Source organism: Scomber japonicus, chromosome 7, assembly GCF_027409825.1.
Source record: "Scomber japonicus isolate fScoJap1 chromosome 7, fScoJap1.pri, whole genome shotgun sequence".
NCBI lineage: Eukaryota > Metazoa > Chordata > Actinopteri > Scombriformes > Scombridae > Scomber > Scomber japonicus.
The window spans coordinates 914,720-941,165 of NC_070584.1; the positions used below are offsets into that span (position 1 = coordinate 914,720).

Genomic DNA, 26,446 nt, shown 5'->3' on the forward strand with positions numbered 1-26,446 from the left:
CACACACGCAGGCACACACTAGGCATATATTTTTTCCTACGCTGATATAAAGGTACTTTTAACAAAGTTACTCTCAGAACTAAAACATTATAAAAATAATCTGTACAATCTGCACCCTGCTGTGCATCTAGAGATGTTTTTTAGTGGAACAGCTCGTGTGTCCCCCCCGTGCGCTTAGCCCCGTTAGTCAGCACGAGCGATAAGTGAATTTTAAATCCTTCATTACAAACCAACTTGATCCAACTTGAACCAACTCTTTTTTGGTGGATCTGACACATTCCCAAATCTCTGTTTTCCAGGACTGCTCACTAAAAACTTGTAAGTAGGTAAAAAGAGAAGCAAGATTGTAACTAGCTGCTCATTGGCCAGCAGATCAGACTGTGTTATACTGGGCAGCTCTCAGGTATGAATGTGTAACTGTGAATGTGATCAGAGTTAAAAAGGTTTAAAGACCATGTAAAGTGAATTCAGACATTTTCTTCTAAACACATTAAATAGGTCATAAATATATTTCTAAAAAAGGTGTAAAAAGCATTTCAACCAAAGCTCTCAGACGTAGTGTCCATGTTTCTGGTAGAGGTGGTGACTTTGATTGACAGGTGACACTTGGTAGGGGGCGGGGTTTCAGTGAACTTGGCGGGCACTCCCACAGTGTTTGGGTTAGGGTTAAGTCTGATTTATGCTTCTGCTACGCCGTTGCTGTGTGTGTGTGTGTGTGTGTGTGTGTGTGTGTGTGTGTGTGTGTGTGTGTGTGTGTGTGTGTGTGTGTGTGTGTGTGTGTGTGGTTTCAGAGGAGTCTCTATCTGTATCCTTGTTTATCTTCAGGTCACAGTAGCATGTAGCATTGTGCTATGTGCTCTAATAACAGAAAACACATACCTTTTGTTCATTATTAATAAATAAAGCAACTGCCGGAGGAACTGACGCTCTGACCGGACCAATCACAGCCCTTGCGGTCCGTGTTGCCATGACGCGTAGTTAGGATTTTTTTTAGGTGCACGTCAGGCTACGGTGTAGGGGTCTGCGTCGACACAGAAGCATAAATCAGCCTTTAGGATTTTTACACAACTTTGAAGCCTAATTTCATATATTTGGTGATTTTTTTAATCATTCAAATTTGGCAGGGTGGTTAACAACACACTTTTCTGTGGTATGTCAAACTCAGAACATATATTTATTCTTACTTTACACAGACTTTAAAGGTTTTTTAAAAATAAGAGTAGGTAACATTATGGATATGATTTGGATTCTGATATTAAATATAAGATAATACAATTAAAGATAAGATCAGATTTTCCTTTATTAGTCCCACAGTGAGGAAATGAACATTATTGCAGCAGCAAAAACATAAAAAGCTTCACTAAAAAGATAAGGAACAATAAATAATAAGTACACAAGCAATAAAAACAATAGTAGTAAAACATACAGTAAAAAAAAGGAACATTATGTACAAGAGGAATATTAGTGTTGAATGATTATAGTTTTATATATATTGCACAGATGAACTGAAAAAGATTTTTTTTATTTCCCTGCTTTTATTTTTGTACCCATATGTGGCTTCCTCTTCTGTGTTGTTCCTTGTTTGTACAATAAAAAAAATATTCAATAAATATATGTTTTTAAAGTAAAATAGTATACTATTAGCCTACATTAAAAGTGCAGTTTCTGCTGGGCAGCTGTGGTTCAGGAAGTAGACCGGTTGTCCACCAATTAGAAGATCAGAGGTTCAATTCCCGTTTCCTCCAGTCCACATGTGGATGTGTCCTTGGGCAAGACACTTAACCCCAAATTGCTCTGCACCAACAGTATATACATGTATATGAATGGTTAGTTTCCTCCTGATGAACAGGTTGGTATCCTGTGTGGTAGCTCCTGTCATCAGTGTATGAATGTGTGTGAATGGGTGAATGTGACATGTAGTGTAAAGAGCTTTGAGTCATAACTATATAAGTAGAGTGTATTGTCCAGGTCAGGACTGTTTGAGGTTTACTGGCAGCAGTAGAGATTGTACATCTTGAGTAACCATATAAAATATCTATAACTGTAGCACAAACACACACTCCTTCACTCTGATCTCCTCCATCTCTCACTCCTGACATCAAGCAGGGTTAATATGGAGGTTAGTGACGCTGGCTTGTATTTGGACATTTGAATCCAGGTTTGTTTGGTGAAAATGAATTCTGTTCCTCTCAGATGTTCTAAATGCTTCAGCATGTGGGATCAGACCTGGTTTCAGAGGTTTAACACTGCTCTGCTTCAGCACAGCTTTCTATACTACCTTACTATACACTTACTATACAAGTATTATAGGATTACTGTAATCCTGCACTAGATATGGTCTGAGTCTTGTAGCTTTTCTCAACCATAAATTCAGTTTGTGTGTGTCTGTGGCCTGTTGCACTGTCCTGTGCTGAATCTCCTGTGCAAACGTGGCACTGTCCATTTTTAATGAAGTGAAGGCCAGGCAGCTCTGCTTAGCAAATATTTTAATATAGTTTTTCTGAACTCTCTTCTGTAGAAATGATGAGTATGGAACTCCAGGGATTAACCTGTGACATCAGCCTGATATGAATGTGCTCGCTCATTATCCCACATTAAATGCAGGCTTTGTGTTTAAAAGGTTTTATCAGTAACTATAGCGATGAGACTGTTCAGAAATGGGCAGAGAACCATATATATATATATATATATATATATGTATATGTATATATATCTAATGAGAAAAGTATCAATTAAAATGATTATGATATACTCAATTAAATGGTTTTAATACAGAAGAGACTTCATCAGTGAGACCTTCCATTGGTTGATTCTGCTGCCTATCAAATACTAGTACCCCCCCTGTGGCTGAAACTCATTGGGTGGAAACATTGTATCTCCATATTTAGTTTTGGGCATAGTAGCTTTCTGACGGTGACTATGGCGACCCAGGCGGGGAGTTCCGGTCCTCTGAAATGAGGCCAACACGGAAGTAACTTAGAACTGCATTCTATCAAAAGGCCACCAGGGGGCGACCGTTTTGGTGTCAAAAGGACTTCTGTCTCTATACAAGTCAATGGAGAATTCACCAACTTCTCACTTGATTTCTTCAAAATGTGTTTATGGTCTCAATCACTAGTTTAAAGCCTTCTTCAATGCAGTATGATGTTCATTTGGGACATTTTGGCCTCCTTGATTATTAACCATAGCAACCTCCCCCGCTCCACCCATGGCCCCGCCCCATACCCATATAAGTAGAATCCGTGTTTTTATTTTTCCCAGCATGCAACTGAAATGTTCAAGATGGCGCTGCCCAGATTTGAAACTATTGTCTTCCGAGCAGCAGTCCACAAACCAATGGGTGACATCATGGATGTTACGTCTGTTTCTTTTATACAGTCTGTGTGACGACCGAGACTTTCTTCCCAGAGTGTATGCTGGCGAGTTTTACTGCCTCTGCTTCTGTTTTCCTCTTCTTTTCCTCCTTCTTCTCTATCAGGCAGTTTATGTCAGCAGTGCCTTTGTTCCACTCAGCAAGTCAGAGCCCAGAAGCCCCGCCCCGCTGTGATGTGCCAGCGTTTCTATCAAACATCCCCTGCAGCACTAACATAGAAGTCAGCAGCTCGCTGTTTGCTTGTTAATACAAAGTTTATTAAACGTGTTGCGTGTCTAAATAACTTCACACTCGTCACCGCGCCCACCCCCCCCCCCCCCCCCTCCGATCCTCAGAAGTACACCCGCCAAGTGTGAAGTCGAGTCAGAGGCCAGAAGCTCCACCCCACTGTGAGGTGACGGTGTTTCTATCAAACAACCCCTGCAGTACTCTAATACAGAACTGAGCAGCTCATTGATTGCTTGTTTATTCAAAGTTTATTAACTTTAATGTCTAAATTGCACCAAAAGAACATCTGTCTCCATAATAATCACCTTTATTAATCACAAACAATCAAAAAATAACATTATATCTTTGTCATACATCATTTCTGATCCATTTAAAGATTTATTCTCCAGTCTTGTTGTTTTCCTTCCTGTTGCCTCCAATCTCTTTCTTCACTCACAGCAGGGAGCAGTGGTCTAATGGTTAAGACACATACACCATAAACACAGTATCCACGGTTACCAGCTAGCAGTGATAAATGATCATAAAAGCCTTGTCATACTCTTACAAAAGCTTCACATTAGCAGCGCAAAGGAGCATCTCTGTCTTTTTATCCAACATCAGTATTTGAGCAGCTGTGCACTACAAGAACTATTCAGTCCACTGAGGACACGATGGAGTGGGTGTTCTTCAGTTTTTAGATTGCTCCTCAACTTTGTTCTTGTTCTTGTTTTTGTTTTTTTAAAGAATGTGGAGGTGAGCCAGCTCTGATTATTTCTCTTCCCCACCGGCTATGATGCAAGTAGTCCTCTCAGAGGACAGTCATTCCATTTCCTCTGTAAAAACAATCTGGACTGATGTTGTTGGCAGTTTATCCAAGTGTGCACCCACATATCTGTAAGAATAAACATTCATTAAAACAGGAGTAACGTCCTCCTTTCTCTTCCTTAAAAATCAATAATCAGCTTATGTGTTGTGCTGATGTTTGGGTTTAAATTTTTAACTTTGCACCATTTATTAACCCTCATGTCGTCCTTTTTTACTGTTCCTTCTTTCCTCCCTTCCTTTCTTCCTTCCTTCTGTCCTTCTTTCCTTCTTCCCTTCCTCCTTCTCTCTTTCTTTCCTCCCCCTTCTTTCCTCCCTTCCTTTCTTCCTTCCTTCTGTCCTTCCTTCTGTCCTTCTTTCCTTCTTCCCCTCCTCCTTCTCTCTTTCTTTCCTCCCCCTTACCTTCCTCCCTTCCTTCTTTCCTCCTTCCTTCTTTCCTCCCTCCCTCCTACCTTCCTTCCTTCCTTCTTTCATCTGTCCTTCCTTCCTTTTGTTCCTTCCTCCCTTCCGTCTTTCCTTTCCTCCCTTCCTCCCTCCCTCCTTTCATTCCTTTCTTCCTTCCCTCCATCCTTCCTCCTTTCCTTCCTTCTTCTTCCCTTCCATCCTTCCTTCCATCCTTCCTTCCATCCTTCTTTCCTCCGTCCTTTCCTTCCTTTCTTCCTTTCCTCCATCCTTCCTTGACTCGAGGACAACAGGAGGGTTAAAAGAGCCGACGCTCTTACTGCTACATCATTTCCTTTTGATACGAGGCTAACTGAGCCGAGTCATCAGAAAATATTTGCGAAAAACAGGAAGCCGCATGACTGTATACAAAGTGATTAAAAAATAAAAGTGTTCCCAGCAGTCTCCGTGTGTAATTGACTGTGTGTACTGCTGAGTGACAGAAGAGAGGAAGTCAACTATTTTATTCAAAGATGAAGTGAAAGTTAAATTATTGAAATAAAGATCGATTGGAAGGAGGAAGAGATCAGTGAGCAACAGTGGATAACGACTTTCTCCCGTTCATGGAGAGAGGATGGAGACTATGTGGAGGAAATAAAGCCATTCAGTCATTTCCATGTTTGTTGGGTTTGCACTGGCAGGATTTAAAGAATTGTATGGAGAACATTTTGAGAGTGGAATTTCTGTTTACATTTGACGTATTAAACTTGACAAATATAGGAGACAAATATGTTCAGGATCATATTAGTTGCTAGTAAAAAAAAGCCTTAAACAGGAAGTAGCTGAAGACAGAGGCACCTAAGATTAAAATATAAATTTAGGATTTTGTGGAAACACTGGGTTGACTTTGTATCACCACTGAGATCACACTCCGGAACTCTGTAAGAAGGGAGTGAAAAGAAGGAGAGAATTGAAAAAATGAACCTGGACTCATCTTTGTTTCACTCTGTTTTTTAGATGAGTGTAAATTAATGTCTGTTTACAGTTTGCATCTTCTTTACAGAGTCCTTGCACTGCTTTGTATGTGTAGACATTTATACAGGATGAAACTGTGTGTTTTGATATCAATAAAAAGTTAAGTACAAAAAGAAAGAAAGATCCATTGTGACGCTCTTTTCTCACCTCTCTCCTCTCCTCCCTTTTTTTTTTTTTAATCTCCAGGGCCTGAAGGCGGCAGACAATGACCCCACCGCCCCCCCCTACGACTCCCTGCTGGTATTCGACTACGAGGGCAGCGGCTCCACCGCCGGCTCCCTCAGTTCCCTTCACTCCTCCTCGAGCTGCGGCGACCAGGACTACGACTACCTCGGCGACTGGGGGCCTCGCTTCCGCAAGCTGGCCGACCTGTACGGCGGGGGAGACGACTAACGAACCCCCTCTCGACTCCCCCCCCTCCCTCCCCCAACCACCACCACACACACCACTCACCACCATCACCACCACCTACCAACCCTTCCCTCACCCGTGCTGGAATGCTCAGGTGGCGGGCGGGCGGGCGGGCGGGCGGGCGATCCGGTGGGTGGATAAAGGAAAAAAGAGGACACGAGAGGGGGGGGGTTTGGAATTTGGGCAAGCGGCACTTCTGTATTACCTACGGGACAGCTTGTAAAGAGACTCGCTGCCTCTAGAGGGACAGTTGATGACACTTATAGGGGACCACGCTGACTCCCACATCCAGGCTAATGGACATCACCATCAGGAGCATTAGCAGGCCAGAACAGTGCACTCAGCGGGGGGTGGGGGGGGTGAGTGGGAGGGGTGGGGTGGGGGTGGTGGTGTTGTCACTACGATGGTTAAGAGCTACGACAGCCATGAAACAGACGCTCATTTACACTTGAATCTCACAGTACAGGAGCACTGGGGTCAAATGTGCCTTTTTGTACATTCTTTTTGATTGTGTTCAGTCTTGATTCTGTACGTTGCTTTAAAAAAGCTCCCGCTGTTCTGCCACGGCAACCAGACCGGAGGAGCGCTTTGCCATGATAACGAGTGTGTGTGTGTGTGTGAGAGTGTGTGTGTGTTCTTGGGTTCCACCTCATTACCTGTATGTGTGTGCGCGTGAGTGTGTGTGGGCGTGTGTGTGTGTGTGTGTGTGTGTGTGTGTGTGTGTGTGTGTGTGTGAGTCATTTCCACGGAGACACACTGGATGGACACTCTAAAAGGGCAAAGCCTACCTTGAGGAGCTTTGGATGATATTACCAGCAAAAACATGGCTTCACTGTACAGCTCTGGGTCCTTTCTTCTTTTTTTTCTTTTTTTTGTAATCTGATTCCCAAAATATGTTTAGCAGAATCAAATATACTCATTTCAATTTCATGTGACCAAGGTTTGTATTTTCATGAAAATCAGTTTCTACATATAAGACAGAGCAGAGCACCTCGTCACATGGTCTGTATGCATCAACAGAAAATTAATCTCACTTCACTGCTGTGGTATTAATGTGACTGACTGCCTCTGTTTAACAAAGCCTGCACAGATCACAAGTTTTTAATTTCCTCTCGGCTCTCCCACACTCATTTTTTCACTCTGATCATTCAACATCACGTAACATCAAAGCTTCGATTGGATTGCTATAAAGAATGGCTGGCTTACATTAGTAGAGGACATTTACTGGCACTATGAATTTAAATGGCTTTGTTTCTCAATCCTGGGAGGTTTTATTTTTTTAACAAGCAAAGATATTATTTGTAGTACAGTTTTAAATATTGCGACTGTGTCCTCGCTGCACTTTGACTTAAATGGGAGCTTTAAATGGGAAGTAGCTCGTTTATAGGATGATAATACACAAGCAGAGTGGTAAAAGTATCATTTAAATGTATGTGTTTGTGTAGATGAAAGTTTGAAGAAGACAAGCAAAGAAAACTGAACAGCAAAGCAGCAGAAAATGACTCATTTCAATTCTCATCATGAACAAAATGAAATGAGTCATGAATAAGAGTGGATCTGTGTCCAGTGATGGTTTGATGCATCATGGATGGATTCTGTTGACAGATGTGTGTTTGATTGACCAGCTTGTGATCAGAATATCCAAACACATTTATTCTGTAGTGTAGCATTTATATAGCAGCTTTCTAATATTCCAAACAGTCAAAGCTCTACATGTCAAACATTCACACACATTCATACACAGATGTTAGAGGCTGCTATGCAAAGTGCCAACCTGCTCATCAGTTTCTAACCATCCACGCACACTCTCACTCACCTTTGGGAGCAATTTGTTGTTCAGTATTTTGCCCGAGGACACGTCAACAGGGATCGAACCATCGACCAAACTGTCATCTCTACTTATGCTAATACGTCTTTCACCTTCTACTACGCCTCACAAACATGAAATTCAGAAGTGGAGTTGATGTAAATGTACTCATTTGTAGCATTTCCTTATTGATTTTTAAAATTTGGAACCATGTGGTGCAAGAAAAACAAATCCATCCATCCAACAGTTTCATTCTGACAATCTGTGACTCGATTTCCATTCAAATTAAGATCTATATTGATTGAAAGTTGCAGGAAACTTGATTTACATTGGCTTTTTTTCATATCTGTGATACTTATATAAACACAGTTTCACCAAAATAAGACAACACGCTCTTTTAGAAGGCGGCTTTTTGAATATGAGACACTTTCAGAATAGTGAAGTCGGGGAATAATAAATGAACTGTACTTATATAACACTGTTCTGCTCTTTTTAACCACTCAGTCATTTGGGGTGAAGTATCTTGCCCAAGAACACATCAACACTGGAGGAGAATCTGGGAATCGAACTACTGATTTTCCAATTAGTGGATGACCTGTTCTACCCTCCTGAGCCACAGCCACCCCAAACATTTTGCAGAGTTATACTATCAGCCTTCTGCTTTCTCTGAAAAAGTGAAAAATCCTCCACAACAAATCATCCCCAACACCACAAATTGAAGCTTGTTTAAATCTGTTTTCAGGTGCAGTTAGTCGCTCATTCTGTTTATCAGTCACACTTTCTACTGTCAGTGGGTGTCAGGATGATTGTATCTGGCTGTTATCACTTGTCAAACGTTCTGTGACAGCTGTAATTTTTGGGAAGCCTGACAGCTAATTTGGTTCCCTGGTTACTGTTTCTGCAGTATAAAGCCTTTGTACTTGTTTTCGGTCGTCATGAATTTATTCCCTCTCCGTGGCAACAAAGCATACATGAAACATATGTAGGTTGAACTAATGAAACATTTTTAGGGCTGACTCTCTCCAAAGAAACAACTTGGTATTGTAGCAGTGTTGAGGTTACAAAGAGCCATAAGCAACACTCTTAATGTAACAGGCTCTATATTCAATGAGAACACATGCCATCATGAATATATATAATATCAGACCCCTAAAGGAAAAAAAAAGACCACAAACATAATCAATGCCTATTTAGTTACAAATTAACTTTTTTGATTGTCCTTCACCTTTAAAGTCTAATGAGCAGATTGCCATTTAATTAACTGAGCACCTTCATGCTCCAAAGGGGATAAAGCTGTTTGATTTTAATGAGCCCAACACCACTCTCAGGATCAATGTTACATATGTATGAAAAGCATTTTTTTTCTGTTGAATGTGTTGAACCTTTGAAACTGTTCTTCTGGGTTTCTGTTCGACAACGGTCAAACCCAGAGCTGTACAAAGAGCTGCGTATATTTGCCCGTTTGGTTTTCCAAAGCTAAGTGAGAGAAGACATGTACAGTAATGCTAGACTCTAGATAGATACCTTCTGTTTTTTGTTTTTTTGTTCTTTTTTTTTTTTTTTTGCTTTTATCACAATGTAACTTATGCAGCCGATTGCTAATAAAGGGAGTCATCAGTCCTTGTTTTTGTAGCAAAGATACTTCTTGATACTCTGCTGTGGTGGATTAAATACAAAAAAGGCAATGTTTCTTCTGTCTGCTGATGATTTGCCTTAGTGTTCTCTGGTACTCTCCAGCTGGCTACTCACTGTAAACTGAAATATGTACAGATTGTTTTTGGGGTTTTTTTCTCTTGTTGTTCTTTTGGCTGTGGTCTCTGAAAATGACATGCTAATAACTGAATCCTTGTATATGTGTAATTTGGATTACAAATTAAACATTTTTTGCATGTTTTTATCTTTTCATTATGGGGAAACGGTATTTTTCAGATGGTTTGCAACAGCAGTCACATTCTTAACACACAGAGAACACACAGATCTGACTGGGGTTAGAAGCTCACACATCACTCTTTGTCTACATTGGGCCAGCAGAACAAGTTGTAAATGCAACAGTGACATATTAACATCTTTAGGCTCGTCCACCTGATCAATATAAGTCCAATATTCAGGGGGTGGGGGGGGGGGGGGGGAGTTCGTGTCACATCACAAATTTCAAACTAATGTATTTGAATGAGAAGTACATTTCTTGCACATATTTTTGGTACTGCAACACTGCTGTTTGGTGCTAAGCAGGTAGCGTTCAGTGGATTAAATGGAGCTTTTTGACTGCCTGTAGCTGCTGGAAACCAGGTCGATGAGAGCTGTGAGACTCAACCAAAACAGTGAATTCAGCAAGAGAAATAAAGAGACTGAAACGCTCCATAGAGCAGAAGGGGAAGTGTAGAGTTGGTCATCTTTCTCCTTGGGTTCGTCAGTACAAGTGACCCCTTTCACATTTATATGTAGTCATTTAAGCCATTGTTTAACAGTGTCATCACTGAAGTAAAACAAGTGGTGTCAGTAGTTGCAAGGCTGCATTAGTTCCTCTAGGAGCCCCTGAGCACTGGAGCTCATGTGACCCAAACACATTTTATTTTATTCTGAGTGGATAACGCTGCTGTTGGGTGGAAACCTTGTAACTCCACATGTAGTTTTGTACATACTAGGTTTCTTACAGTGAGGATAATTACTGTAAATACTATAATTAGAGAATGGTCAAGCCTTGTGTCTGTGGAGGCCAACAAGGAGAAGGAAATCTCTCATCATTAATGGCCTCTATCAGCTCAAGGCCCCCTTGCCCATACGGTAGATCTGGCTACATGTAGGAGAATAAACAAGCATTTTATTCATTTATCACTACACCTCTATAACATTTAAGGATTTGTGAGAGACATTAAAGAAATAATTGTCATCAAATCAGCAGAGGCTGAGATATCCTTAGTTGTAGTGTAAGTATGGGTCAAGCTCAATAAACACTGCATCCTACATTTCCCATAATGCAACACCATTTTCCTGAAGCTTTTGATCTCTTTGGGAATCAATATTAGGACTGTGAAATTTAACGCAATGATAATAATACGTAAAACTAATTCACTTTAATGCCACTATTTTTTTGATGCCATTAACACAGGTTGTGTTTTGGGCATTTAGATCAGAAGGCTATAGTTTCATCCACTCTCTCTGTAGCAGGATCGGATGGCAATGCACCAACAAGCTGGTGCCAACTGCTGTAAAAGAAAAAGAGGAAGAGTCTGTTATGATGACCCTCTGCCTCACCTGCAGTTTATGCCTCTAGCAATAAGTCAGATGGCAGCTGGCAAGGAACAATGGATAAAGTAAAATGTGTTTTGAATGGCAAGTTGAGCTTCAAAGCTCTGTCAGACAGGTCTGTCTACAAGTCCAAAGTTATTTGTAGTTACTGTCAGTGTGAACTGAGTTACCACTGTACCACATCTAGTAGTAAATACCATTTGCTAGCAAAGCACACAGCCAATGCTAATGCAGCAGTCTCATTAACCTCCAATCATCCCACGTGCAGTAAACCAGGCTTGATAATGTGCAAGAGAAACCCAAGCAGCAAGCTTCCAACAGCAATATATGAACAGGTGGCTACAGTTTACAGATGAACTAACATTGTGGAGGACGAGGGTCTCCATCACCGTACTGAAGACACATACAGTAACATGTATGATGACTGAAGAGCAAAAGTCATTTTCTTTCTTACACTTCCTTTCCACTGTTTCCTGCTCACATTATTTATTGATTGTTTTATTTTGTATTTTCCTGTTTTTATCCAATTAGCAGAAGAGGATGTTTTTTGTGACCCTTTATTTTTTCCATGTGAGGTTGGACACAATTACATTATGTGATTAGCTTTAGCAGTGAAGCATCCAGGGAATGATCTTTAATCAGTACTGAAGAAGGCCTAATGGAAAATGTAGCTGGCCAATATGCCCATCTGTTTCCTGTTGAGCTTTAGTTTGCTATAATCTTTTTCATTGTTCTGTGTTTAGTGATTTCTAACAATGAATGCATATATTTGCATAGCTTGTCCACTCCCATGATGATGAGTATTAACACTCGAAAAACCTTTACCTTCACAGTAAATTTGAAGCAATTTTAATTTGTAATTAATCACAATAAAATATTTTAATCAATAGTCAGTACACTACTGTATGATATCATTCTCGACCTCAAATGATCCAGAAATAATCATGTAGATAGTCATCATAGATTTCAGTTGGTTGAAACCATGTTTAGAATTGAATCTGTTCCATTTGTGCAAACAGCTAACACCAGATAGAACTCAATGTGAGGGTATATGGTGTAAACACAGAGCAGAGACCTTCAGTCTACTAAAGGACTGATTACCTTTCTTTATAGTGTTTATAGTTTACAAAGAGGACATGACATGTGGAGGACATTATGGTCATATACATCTATGCCAACTACATTACTCAGATACCCTAACAGCCATGATCTCATAGTTTGAAGTAATTAAAAAATATATTTGGCTGTTTCCTTGGTCTTTTGGACATTTTAGGCACCTGGATATATGTATGTATGAGCTGGGTAGCTCACTCCATCACTGCAGAACCATACATGAGAAGAGTCTGGATGGTGATTTCTTACTGGGCATTTATGGCTTTGCCAGACGTCACTGATTTGAAGAGCAGAGTGGACGGGGAGGGAATGGGTCGCCTTGAAGGCAAACATCAAAGCTTTGATGTTGATGCAAGCTGCCACTGGGAGCCAGTGGAGGGAGATGAACAGAGGTGTGACATGAGCTCATTTCGGTTGGTTCAACACCAGACATGCCAACACACTCTGAATCCTCTGCAAAGGTTAAACAGTACTGGTAGTTGCAGTATTCCAGTCGTGACATGACCAGCACTTTCATACTAGGAGTTGTTCTGCATGCTCTGACAGGTATGGCTGAATCCTGATGTTGTACAGAGGGAATTTACATAATGTCTGCTGCAACAGTCAGCTGATCATCTAGTGAGACCCCCAAAATCTGACTTGGGTGGTAATAACAAGGATGAACTGAACAGTACCGTGAGCTCAGTGTTGGATAAGGTCACCTGCTGTAGGTACCAATCTGTCAGGGCCAAGATGCATGCTGGGACAGTAGTATCCTCTGAAGGAAGGAACAGCCAGGTGTCATCAGCATAGCGATGGTATAAAAAGAACTTGATGTAGCCCAGCGAGGTGGTGTACTGATGTACTTTGACACCTGCCCTCTCCATGAAAGCCTGGACCTAGAGGACCTCCTAGAGGACCTCCAGAGACCTCCTAGAGGACCTCCTAGAGGACCTCCAGAGACATCTTAGAGGACTTCCAGAGACCTCCTAGAGGACCTCCAGAGACATCCTAGAGGACTTCCAGAGACCTCTTAGAGGACCTCCTAGAGAGGTAGGACTCACAACCAGCAGATTGCTGGTGGTTCACCGTGTGGAAGGCAGCAGAACGGTCAAGCAGGATGAAATCTGACATCTTATCTGCTGCTCTCCGCTTTCACACAGGAGAAATTCAAGCCAACCGAATAACATCACTAAAAGCCATGTGAGATCTCATCTCATCTCATTAGTTAGTTGTATCTTCTGGCCCAATAAAATGTATTTTGCTGTTAGTTGAGATTGTATCTCAATTCACTCTGTAGCTGCAGGCAACTGTTGAGTTCACCTGCCACATCCCAGCATACAAAGTATACCTGGGTCAGGAGCCATGGACCAAGACCACTTCCTGAAAGGGTCTCAGACCAGCTCAAATGTATCAAGTATCAAGGAGGGAAAAGAACCTTTCTTCTGTCTAAATGTGAGTTTCAGTGATCATTGTCAACCTTGTAAGTTGGTGATTATCTTATTCTTTATTTTTCAGTGGGGAAGAAGGAGTCAATTTAATTTTCAGGATTTTAAGGAGATATTTTGAGTTTTTTTCCCTTCTCCCTCATTCAAAAATCCAGAATCTCTCAATAAGAAAACATTGTTAATTTAAAGTTCAAAGTTTAACTGCTGAATTCATTGTAGATATAAACAGAAATGCACAGTTCTTAAAGTGCATGGATGGCCATAATTGGCTCCAAACTAGCTCCAACCTATGTCACAAACCATGCTTACATACTGTACCTTACAGTCAGCACAGAGAAGCTTTCCACCTTCCACAGTGTTAAGATAGCCGGATAGCAGCTGGACTTTAAAAGCTTAAGGCAGAGATTCTGTGCAGACCAACCAGGTGCTTATTTCATCCACAATGAACACATGACACAATGACAGTCATATTCTCCACACAGGCAGCATGTGGTCCTGACAGCAGCAGCGCTCAGTGGAAACCAGCAGCCTTATATACTGTGCCACTGGCAATGACCTCAACATCTATCACAATACAGAGAAATCTGACCCTCACCTGACATCAAAACTACACATATACATACAAATACTGGCACTACTGTCAAATATTACATTATCTTGAATGCATTATGTGTCATCTTAACCCTTACATATTTTAAGGGTTTTACAATTTCCTATAGGGACTTCTCCTTAAATATGACCCACAGGATACACAATAGAAATAAAATGCATCTTTTTTCTATTTGTGTGCAGCTCAGACACATTTTTATATATGCAAACGTATAAATGAATGTGTCATGTTTTTTTAATTAAAAAATCAGCTTTTAGACATATTCTATACAATGTTCTCCTGGACCATAAAATAGTGATTGTGAATGTCTTTTTTTTCAAGAATAAATAGCAAGGCAGCATCTTTAAGGATTAATCAAACATGTATGAATGTGAATTGGTGTAGAGACTTATAATGAGTCAGAATATGAACAGTATGTAAAGGTTAAATGCTGCTTCTTGCTATTGAACACATTGGGAGAGGATTTGAATCACTATTTTAATAGTAAGTCTAATCATTTTGGCGCTAGTGATTTTCCTTTACTGCTAGTTAAAGCCTATTTGGGGGGCGCCAAAAATTCCTCTATGCAGGAAGCATCCTGTATGTTCCACTTTGCAGCAGACTAGAAATGGTCTGGTGATAACACTGGTAAAGGCTAGAGACTGACACAGATCCCAGCATTGGTATTCAGTGTAGTCCTCTGCGGTGTCTTGCTTCTCTGTGGCAACTTTAAACCCTCTTCTTCTTCTTCTTCATCCTCTGGCCTTTTATCTCCAATCCCACATTAAACACACAGAGCGCCTGTGGTTTCAAGGCCCAAGGGCACGTCAGCAGTATCTTTCCCCAGCAGCCAGTCGTCCACACAGGCACAACAACAGTGATGAAGGCAGAGAAAACAGCGAAAAGCCTTTCCTGAGATCACACACAATTAGAGAAGCACACTCTGTCTGCTGCACTGCTCTGTGTGTATGTTCAATCAAAACAACACTTTGTGTGTCTAACTGTGTGAAGCGGTTTTTGCAGCTGCATCAAAAAAAACTCTAAAGCATGGTCTACTGGAGAGCTTGTAAGAGAGGAGGGAGCAGTGAATTCCATTTCTTACTGTGTAATAGAAACTCGTTTGTAATTGTAAAGAATAATAATAATAATGGTAATATTTGTGGGTAACACATGAATAATATCCCTCCATGATTGCCCCTCCGTCTCCATTTTCAAGTCCCAGTTATAAACCTTTCTCTCCAATGAACACTTCTCATCCTCTTCTTCTGCTCAGTCTTGATTTTTTTTGTTTGTTTGTTTTATCCATTGTAAGGCATCCTTGGGTTTGTGAAAGGGGCTATATAAATCACACCTATTATTATTATTAATATAGAAAAGGAAAAATAATATTTATCTGCTGTGGACTGGCATGCTCTACATTTAACCCTGTAAATATATAAATATAATATTAAATATAAAGGCTTTGTGTCACAGTCTGTTCTGCTCTTCTCCTGCTGCTGGTAACTTTCCATTCACCACACCCCTGCTCTACTCCTGCTAATCAGCCACACCCACCTCATCAGTTAACTCTGTTCACCTGGGCTTCATCAGTAATCACCTGGACTCTCAGCTGCACCCCATCTGTAATCAAGCCTGTATATATACTCCTGTTGTCCACTCACTATTTGCCAGATCATCATTTTGCATTTACATTTGCTTCATGACAGACCTTCCAGCACCAACCTTCTGTCCCTGACCTCGAGTATTGCCTCTTCCTGTTTTCCTGTGGCTGTGTGGCGTCCTCCTCCGGCTTTGATCCTGTCAGGAGAGCCCAGATCTTCCAGCTTGGTTAACCTCATGTCCGTGAGTGCTACTGGCATAGTCTTAGCTGCTGCCAACTCTGTCTTCAGTAACCCTGAGCCCTGCCTGTTGCCCTACACATTCTGTATGTACCTGTTCAGTTACCTTGTGGACTAAAATAAAGATCATTTAAAACAGCTCACTGGTGTTCTGTGCTACAACTAGGTCTGACCACCTCCACCCGTTACACTTTGGGTAGTTAATTTTTGCCAGAAACAAGAAAGTGTTAGTTTAATGAGTACATTATCTATCTAGTCAATCACGGGCCCTTAGAATCATCCTCACCAATTTACAGCAGCCCTGCCTGTAATCTTTCAGCTGGTGCCATTAACAGGTCAACTTAATCCATTAATAAATGCATAATGACATGCTAATGTTAAAACTAATCATGTTAGCTTGTCAAACTAAGATGATGGCTATGTTAACATATCTGATAAGCAGATCCAAACAGAATCTGTACTTTTTTTTTTTTTCTTTCAGCGGTGAACCAGAATGGAATTCTGCTGCATGTTTTTGCTTGTAATGTGATAACATTATAGATATTTTAAGATAATAAAAGTTCTAAATGAATCAGAGCTCAGCCACATTGTTCTGGGAATGAAAGCAATTTTGCCACAGATATCAAAACATCACTTTCTGTCTTTGTTCATATTGTTCTTATCTATGAGCAATAAATAGTGACGTGTGGTTTTATATGTCCAGTGCATTCAGCTACTTGCACAAAGTCACATTTGATTGGGTGAACTTTTGTAAATGTCTGACACATTATGAGCAAACATTTTAAACTATTATACAGGAAAAGAAGTAGTAATGTAAAAATACTGATTTTATGTGGCATATAATAGATAAATAAGCAATTAACTCTGACATAGGATTAAAAGTGGGGAAAAGTCATTTTCATTTCACTGGTCTTAACATTTTGAGTTTTACAGCAGTTTTTATAGAAGCTTTATTGGTGGAAAATCTGCAGAAATCTAACAGAAGTGTCATTGGACTTCTGTCCAATGACACTTCTGTTAAATACAGCCTCACAGAGAAACTAGCATGCAGACTCTGAAATAACATAAGATAATGTGGCATTAGCTCAAAAGCAGTAGAGATAACATACAATACTATCTCATAAGCCTACACCAATAAATAAGTAAAGATATAGCTGGAAAACAGGTTAGTTAGTAAAAAGTTATTTTGTTTGCAGCTGCCATGTGTATGGGAAAGCCTGTCTGATATTATAGTCTGAATGGAAAGATCAACACCTGAGGGGGTTAATGACAGATGAGGCCAGTGGGGAGAGTTTTGGGTTAGGAACCCACAGAATGGCGGGGGGGGGGGGGGGGGCACCTCCCTCTCCTGATGCAAACACTAACAGAGGACCAGGGCTTGTTATGGGATGCAGTGGAGCTGCCCAGAGTTTCAGACTGAACCCCAAGCTATATCTAGGAGTCATCAGGGACAGGGAGTGACAAAATCAGGCTATGGAGGAGAGGCAGCTTCAGTGGCTTCAGCAGCAGGACAGGGAGCAGCGGTATCAGGGACTCAGGTTGTGCTGGACCAAAGATGATGATCTCCTTGAGATTCTTAACTTCCTGGACCTTATTAGAAGTCCAGTTTACCAGTTTATTAGTGAAATAAATCAATTCATATTTTTATGTGACAGATAAATAGATAGGTTTGATTTAAAACAATCTTACATGGAATGAATAAATAGGATTTATGATTTAAAATCTTAAATATGTTAATAGATAGGAACAAATAATGTACACAAGTTAATTTATATCTGTCAAAAAGGGTGTTTTATTTCACTTCAAAGTGTGGTGAATGTTCTCAAAGTGTACAAGATGCAGGTGACATGAGTTCACATGATGTAATGTAACCAATCAGACGGCGTCAGGGTGTATTTAAATGTTCTTGCTCTCTGCAGGACTGTGTTAAGGTGGCTTTAATTGGCTCAGAGAGCTAAATCCTTTTTTTTTCTTGCTGTGGATTGATTAGTGGACCGTGTATTGTGCAAAGGAAACGTGGGAAAACGTGAGTTGTTTATTAGCAGCCATGGCGCTAGCTCAGACTATTAGCCACATGAACCTTGCTAAATTTCATTAGTGAAAAATATACATTGTTGAACTCCTGTGTCCCTGCTTCTTCTAAAGTGAAATCTGGACTGATGAGAGCCGTGTGATCTGCATCTGTGCTGGAGGATGTGTGTATGACCCTTGAGCCTCTGGTGAGTAAACTTTACTGACATTAGTCTCATCAATGGAGTAAAATGTGTAGTGTTAATATGGATTAACAAGACATTAATTTCATGTATGTTGTGTTTTGAAAAGAAAATTGGTTATATGGCGATGTTTTATTTACATTACCCTTACTCTGTGTTTCTGTGAGAGTGAGTGGTGGTAAAAGAAAGATGAAAGGAGGAGAAATATTTAGCTGTTTTGTTTCATGTTAATATCTAAAACATGTTCAGTTCATTTGATGGACAGTAAGAATAGTTATAATGATCATTGAGAAACAATATTATTATATGTTTATCTCTCTCTCTCTCTGCAGCTTCTCCACTTCCTCTCTCTAGCTTTGCTCTCCAGTATTTCTCAAGAACCGCTTATCTGATAAACTTCACACTCGACAGTGCACTTACTCGAATGGCCAGCAATACACTACCAAGCGTCAAGTAGACTTGAATGAATGGTTTCTCGAGATATGTGAAGGACATACATACATGTATACATATAGACAGGCGTAGTTGGATATGATGACACAGGACTCTTGATGTCTCCTTGATGCTAAACCAATAATGATGTTTTTCCTTCCCAACAAAAACAGCACAGTTTCACCTGATATGAGAATCCTAATCTCCTTCCATGTATAGCTCACTCTGGTACTACATGTGCATTGACAATACTGGATGTTCATGGAAATGTCATTTTAGCAGCTCATACCTCCCTTTCTCTGTTATTTTTATGTTAATATCTATATCTCTTTATGATAATAGATATGACACATAAAGATCACCTTGTAGATGTATTACAGTTTTATTAACCCACCTCTGATCCTTTTGCATAATGCAGTCTGATATGCACAACGTCCTTAATGTAATGTTATCTATCACTATTAGATGACCACTGAGAACAATAGGTGTATCACAGAAATAGCTGTATGTGTGAATGACACTTGCAATGATCTGAAGAAAAAAACCCAGTCAGCTGTCATTAGGGATTTAATAACCACTTTCCCAATTTCCCAATTCATTACCTCTGTAGGAGAGCTGCAAAGGTGTCATTTTAAGCCCAAATCTACTGGTATAATAGGAAGTGATATTTTTACATTATGTAAAGTTGTTAGGCTGTAAAGGGTATTACTCTACCTATTATACCACATTTGAGTGCTGCTGATACAGACATTCAGATTGCCCTCTCTATTGTCCATCTTAGGCAAGGCAAGGCAGTTTTATTTATATAGCGCATTTCATACACAATGGCAACTCAATGTGCTTTACATAAAACATAAAACATGTTATTTGAGAAACATTAAAACATACAATTAACCCCCCCCCCCCCCCCCCCCAGAAAAATAGAAAGACATAAATAAAATGCGAGAATAGAGCATGAAATATAAGATTGCAGCATAAAATAATAAATTAGCTTTAAAATCATTAAAAGGACAAAGAGTGCAAATGAAAGATTAAAATGTAAAGTGCTTTAAAAGAGCTCAATCATAAGCTCAGGAGAAGAGAAATGTTTTTAACCTGGATTTAAAAGTGTTCACAGTTGGGGCTGATTTCAGTTCTGCTGGTAGTTTGTTCCAGTTGTGTGCAGCATAACAGCTAAAAGCTGCTTCACCATGTTTAGTTTGAACTCTGGGCTCAACTATCTGACCTGAGTCAGTAGATCTCAGAGCTCTACTGGGTTTATATTCTACTAACATGTCATTCATGTATTCTGGATCTAAACCATTCAGTGATTTGTAGACCAGTAGCAGAACTTTAAAATCTATTCTATAGCTGACTGGGAGCCAGTGTAAAGACTTTAGAACTGACTGGGAGCCAGTGTAAAGACTTTAGAGCTGACTGGGAGCCAGTGTAAAGACTTTAGAACTGACTGGGAGCCAGTGTAAAGACTTTAGAACTGACTGGGAGCCAGTGTAAAGACTTTAGAGCTGACTGGGAGCCAGTGTAAAGACTTTAGAACTGACTGGGAGCCAGTGTAAAGACTTTAGAACTGACTGGGAGCCAGTGTAAAGACTTTAGAACTGACTGGGAGCCAGTGTAAAGACTTTAGAGCTGACTGGGAGTCAGTGTAAAGACTTTAGAACTGGAGTAATGTGCTCTGATCTCTTTGTTCTGGTTCAAACTGGAGCTGCAGCGTTCTGAATGAGCTGCAGCTGTTTAATGCTTTTTTTGTGGGAGTCCAGTCAGAAGACCGTTACAGTAGTCGAGTCTACTTGAGATGAAAGCATGAATCAACTTCTCCTGGTCTGTTTGAGACATAAAACCCTTCACTCTGGATATGTTCTTAAGCTGATAGAAGGCTGTTTTGGTGACTGATTTGATGTGACTGCTGAAAGTCAAATCTGAGTCTATCAGCACGCCAAGGTTTCGGACTTGGTCCCTAGTTTTTAGAGAGAGTGACTCGAGATGTTTACTGACAGCAATCCTCTTCTCTTTATTGCCAAAAACAATGACCTCAGTTTTGTCCTGATTTAATTGAAGGAAATTTTGGTTCATCCAATCAGTGACTTGCTCTAAACAGTGACACAGTGACTGTATTGGACTGTAGTCATCTGGGGACAGTGCTAGGTATATCTGTGTGTCATCTGCATAACTGTGATAGTCTACATTAGAGTTCTGCAGAATTTGACCCAAGGGCAGCATATATAGACTGAACAGAAGGGGTCCAAGAACTGACCCCTGAGGAACTCCACATGTCATAGCCACTCGATCAGATTCATAACTTCCAATGGTCACAAAATAACTCCGCTCTTCCAAGTAGGACCTGAACCAGTCTAGGACTGTTCCGCTGAGTCCTGCCCAAGTTTCCAACCTGTTCAACAGTATACTGTGGTCCACAGTGTCAAACGCAGCACTGAGATCCAACAGGACCAGAACTGACACCTTGCCTGAGTCAGTGTTCAACCTTATGTCATTTAACACTCTTACTGGGGATTTCCACTGGGTCCGTCAGCGGCGCGGAACGGCTGTGCTACGGTTTAGCTCCGTCCTCTGCCCGGCGTCAACTCACACCGGGAGCGTTACAGCAGCGGACCGGAGCATGCTCTGGTAGAGAAAGCTGCCTTTTAAAATGACGTTGCACTGTTAATACAGTAATTACGGCAGCACAATCAAACCCGAACGAGTGCCTTTAGTCTACAGTAATTACTGTAGTAGCAGCACAACTAAATGGCCCGGTTTTGTTAACTTGCTCAATTTTGGTTGATTTGGTAATTTTCTTTGATTTATGTACTTATCCCATCTGTCAGTACGCTACGTAGCTAGATGGAGTCTTTATCTGACTGTTTTATTCCTGTTTGTTGCTGAAATACGATCGGGAGGCTGCACGGGTTGTTTTATTTTGAAAAACGGAAGTTTTATTTTGCTGATTCAGTGTCGGACTTCCTGTCTGGTGCAATCTGCTCTGTTGAGCTTGTCGCGAGTTGGCAACGGCTCCGTCAAAAATAGAAATGCTACCTATCGATAGCGCTGCGGCGCGGGAGCCGCTGCTGAGACGTTGCTGACACGCTGCTGAAACGTTCCCGGTGGAGATACTCTCATTGATTATAGTGTTACCTATCAGCTCCGGTGACCGCGGCGCAGCTGTAACGCGCCGCTGCCGGACTCAGTGGAAATTGGGCTTAATAAGAGCTGTTTCTGTACTGTAGTGAGGTCGGAAGCCTGATTGAAATTTGTCAAAAAGTCCACTGGAGTTCAAGAAATTACTGAGTTGATTAAAAACCACTTTCTCAACAATCTTGGCTATAAAAGGAAGATTTGAGATAGGTCTGTAGTTGGTTAACATGGAAGCATCCAGCGTTCTCTTTTTTAAGAGTGGCTTAATGGCAGCTACTTTTAGGAGTTTATGAAACACACCTGATTTAAGTGAGCTATTTATTACTTGTCGCAAATCAGTTTGGACAGAGTTCACAATAGTTTTAAAAAAATCTGATGGCATTGTGTCAGGACAGCATGTTGATGGTTTTAGATGCTGCACCGTTTCCTCTATCTTACACACATTTATGTTAAACTACAGCTTGTATGGTGTAGTAAGATGAATCTACAGCTTCGGGTATAGACCTGAATCTGCAGTGTTGAAGCAGTGCAGGATGATATTGTGCATAGACTTTCATGCCACATGCATACACACACATTCACCAGAGGAACACTTTTACGCTTTGCCTGAAACTCCTAAAAAATCTGTTACACTTTATGTATTTAACATTAAGGTATATATTTATGTATTGTAATTGCGCTATTAATACTGTTCACTCTGTACAAATACATATCACACTTTGTTTCATGTCTGTCCAATATATATTAACCCTTATATATATATAGTTCACTCTAATTTGACCCATTTTTTACTTTTTGAGAGCTGTAAAAACACTATATACACACTTCCTTAAGCCAGACATTTCCTAATGTGACCCACAGTATACAAAAAATATTGATAAAACTAATCTTTTTGAAATTTTGTGGAGCTGATTTTTGTTTATGCAAATGTACAAATTTGACCAGTGTTTATTAAAAAAATTTCAAAAATCAGCATTCAAACATTTTGTATTCATCATTGTGATGTAGTGTAGCCATGCATTAACATCACTGGAGGCCCCTGGGCTACAGAACTTTATGAGCCCCCATACAGACCGGAAGAAAGAAAGAAATACAGATGCGCACTCACAAGACAGGAGCAGGGGGCGGGACTCTCTGCATCAAATAGTTACTAATTGGTCAACACTGACTTGTCAATCTTTTGACAACAATTGTCAAAAAATCAAACAATTGTCTCTAATTCGTTTCTCTTTTTGTTTTGTTTTTTCTCTCATTCTGGAACTCACTTATGTGGGTTACACATACTTTACCTGTCTGACTAAAAGAAACTTACATTATATCTAAACAAGAAGACAGAACTGATCTATGATGGCACTCTTGCCTAGGGTATCTGATTAATGTCAGACTTGTATTAAGTACCTGAGAACAATCTTACATGAATCTTGAATAAAAGTAACCATAGCTTATTATGTTAAAATATTACTTTGAAAGTTATCTAAACAAATAGTATCTGAGTAAAAGTTTTTAAGTATCTGATTAACTGTACTTAAGTACTATAATTCATTAATTGGCAATAACTGTATGTAAATATCAAAAGTAAAAGCTTTGTTTTGCAAGGATAAGGAAACATAGATTGTTTTAAGTTTACTACATACTCTTGAGTTAATATGAATGTGCATTGTCATAAAAAACTGTAAAATGGTTTATCTACTCAGTAGTCCATAACAGCTTATTGATACTATACTTGGATTTACTGAGACGGCAGACAGGAACACCGATCAGCTACCTTGTCAACAAACCTCCTGTTGAGATAGCTTTGGGAGAAAGTATGCCCTTGGAAGTGGTTTGAGCCATCTGGTAACTTGGAAAGAACTTGACTGAGGTTAAATAGTTAATTTATTTTCATACAAAATTCATTCGACTTACATGTAGAACATAAAGTTAGTAGTATTCCATACAAGATGAAGGGGACAAAAATGGACAAAAATGTTTTTAAGATGTATACAAATGCCCTACTTTTAACAGTAACTAGATCTTTCTAGTAGTCTAGTAGGTGTCTCCTACTATTAAGTTCATTATCAGTGTATATGCACTGGAGGGTTGAAGTTTCCACATCACACTTAAGGAAAAATCTGATTTGCAATGAGAATAGAGACATTCTGCTATACAAATACAATGCACATACATATTTGGCGCTAACCTTTGATAATGTGCGGTTGGAATAAATCTGATTTATGTTTCCAAGATGGGAAATTGGTATTTTACCAGAAACAATCTTGAACTTTTTAATTTTAGCAATTGCTCGCTCAACATGAACTCTGTGCTTGGCAATTGTTTTGGTCATCCTAACATCTGCATGTGGCATCTGACGGTTGGACCTGGCAAAAGGTGGGAGATTGAGTTTAAGACCAATCTCCTCTACCTCTTTCTCAATCAGAAAGCCCTTGTCAGTCATTAGCCCATCTCCAACTTTGAGGTAGCCACACTGAATGCAACCCTGTAGTAGCTCTTTGATGTTGCACTAATTAAAGATCTCCTAGTCTGAGATTGATCCAGTGAAGAGGGCAGACACATACATTATTGCACCTCTAGGGTCACAGGCAACTAGAGACTTCAGAGTGTTGGCAGACTTATATGTGGAGTAGGTCTGACTCTGCAGCAGTAAGGAGCTGGGCCTCTCTATCTTTAGTTCAGTGCAGTCTAGGATAGAAAACGTAGTTGGGATGTCCTGTTTAAAGTTGGCAGGCATGTTCTGTGAAATTAATCTCTATGTGGCCAAATGGGCAATTGGCCAAGTTTGTCATACATATAGTCTACCCAGGAGTTTATTATGGTGCTGACGCTCTGTAAGCGAACATGAAATCGAAATGCTAAGTCTCTGTGGTCCAAATTTTGTCTCATCTTCATTAGTGTGAGTGAAAATTGACTCCGCAAGGGCATTTTTTGGGCTTCAATGTCTACCACTTTGTAGGTCAGAGGAATCTGTGTTTGTGGGGCAAGGGGATCATTTGGCACTTTGAAAAATTCACACAGGCTGTTGAACTGTTCATAGGTGAATCCAGTGCAGTAGTGGAAGTAACCAGGCACATGACTTTGGTTTAGAAACTCTGGGGTTAATGTATCTGTAGTCTAAGTTTATTTTGAAGCAACTGGAGCTGGCTGTCTTTTGCATCAAGTTCCATCATCAAATTCATCTTCTCCTTCTTTTGTTGTGCAAGTTTCTCCTTTAGAGTCGTCAGTTCCTCTTCTTGGCTGCCTGTATGATGATGTGCCTCTGTAAATGTAAAAACAACCAAAAACATTCAGTTAATGTTTGTATAATTTTCATCTGTTTTACAGCTTCCTCTCATCGACACAGCTACACCAACACCACCTGCTGACCATCTTGGCGATTTCCCTTATTTCCCCTTACCATCTCAACCATCAGATTTCTGTACAGTGCTGAGTGAAAATGACACATACAATTACAGTAAAATGACCATCACTTTGCCTGACTCTGCAGCTCTAGAACATGAGACCAGACAACAGAATACAAATAACTTCTGGCATCTTGCACGGTCTCCCCGACTTACATCAAGCTCCTTTAAAAGAACATGCTCCAGAAAAGCCAATTATGATCAAGACCACAGCCACAGGACAGACCATAGCAATGAAAAGAAGGGTAGACTTAGAGCCCATAGCAGCAAAGCAGTACTGTGAAGTCACAGGTAATGTAGTATTGCCATTCGGCTTTGTGGTAAATCCACATGCTCCACACCTTGGCACTTCACCAGACAGGAAGGTCATAGAGAGGCAGGGTAGTACAAGTTATGGACTTTTGGAAATCAAGTGCCCATCAAAAGACAGCTACAAAGATTGTCCCTATCTTATTAAACATGCAGATGGTGACTACAAGCTTAAGGAGAGCCACATATATTTCTACCAAATAACAGGGCAGCTGGGACTCACAGGCATGCCATGGTGTGACTTCTTCGTGATGTGCACTAAAGACTACCACCTACATCTTATACATTTTGATGCAACAAAATGGGATGATATGAAAAACAAATTAGACTTGTTTTTCTTTGACTACTTCCTCAGCAGATGCAACCAGTAATAAGAAAAGAAACAAATAATGCAAACACACTAAACAAGCTAGACACTTACTATGGTCATTGTCAGTGTCAACACTGTTATGTTGTGATGCAGCTTCCTCAGTTGAGTTCGGGGTGGAGGCTTCAGCATCATGCTCATCACATCTGAGTCTGTAAAAGTTGAGGTTTGAGAGTTTTGGTTGGTTACATTGCTTTATTTGTAGATTACTATAAGGCACATTTAAGTTAAATACAGTTGAAATTAAATACGTATCTATATTTATAACATGTACAAAATGGTTGGGGTGTGGGCAGTGATTCAGCATGACAATCAAAAATGTATACATATTAATGTGTAATCTCTA

General features: G+C 40.2%; 1 protein-coding gene across 1 annotated transcript in view; it reads left to right on the forward strand.

The window, feature by feature from the left end:
- The window catches only part of LOC128362413 (cadherin-2-like), a 120,475-nt gene extending 114,263 nt beyond the window's left edge, over positions 1-6,212 (forward strand). The window contains exon 16 of the mRNA XM_053323154.1: positions 6,005-6,212. Coding sequence (XP_053179129.1) covers positions 6,005-6,211 — 207 coding nt within the window. The 3' untranslated portion in view covers position 6,212. The remainder of the gene's footprint in view (positions 1-6,004) is intronic.
- The last annotated feature ends 20,234 nt before the right edge of the window (positions 6,213-26,446 follow it).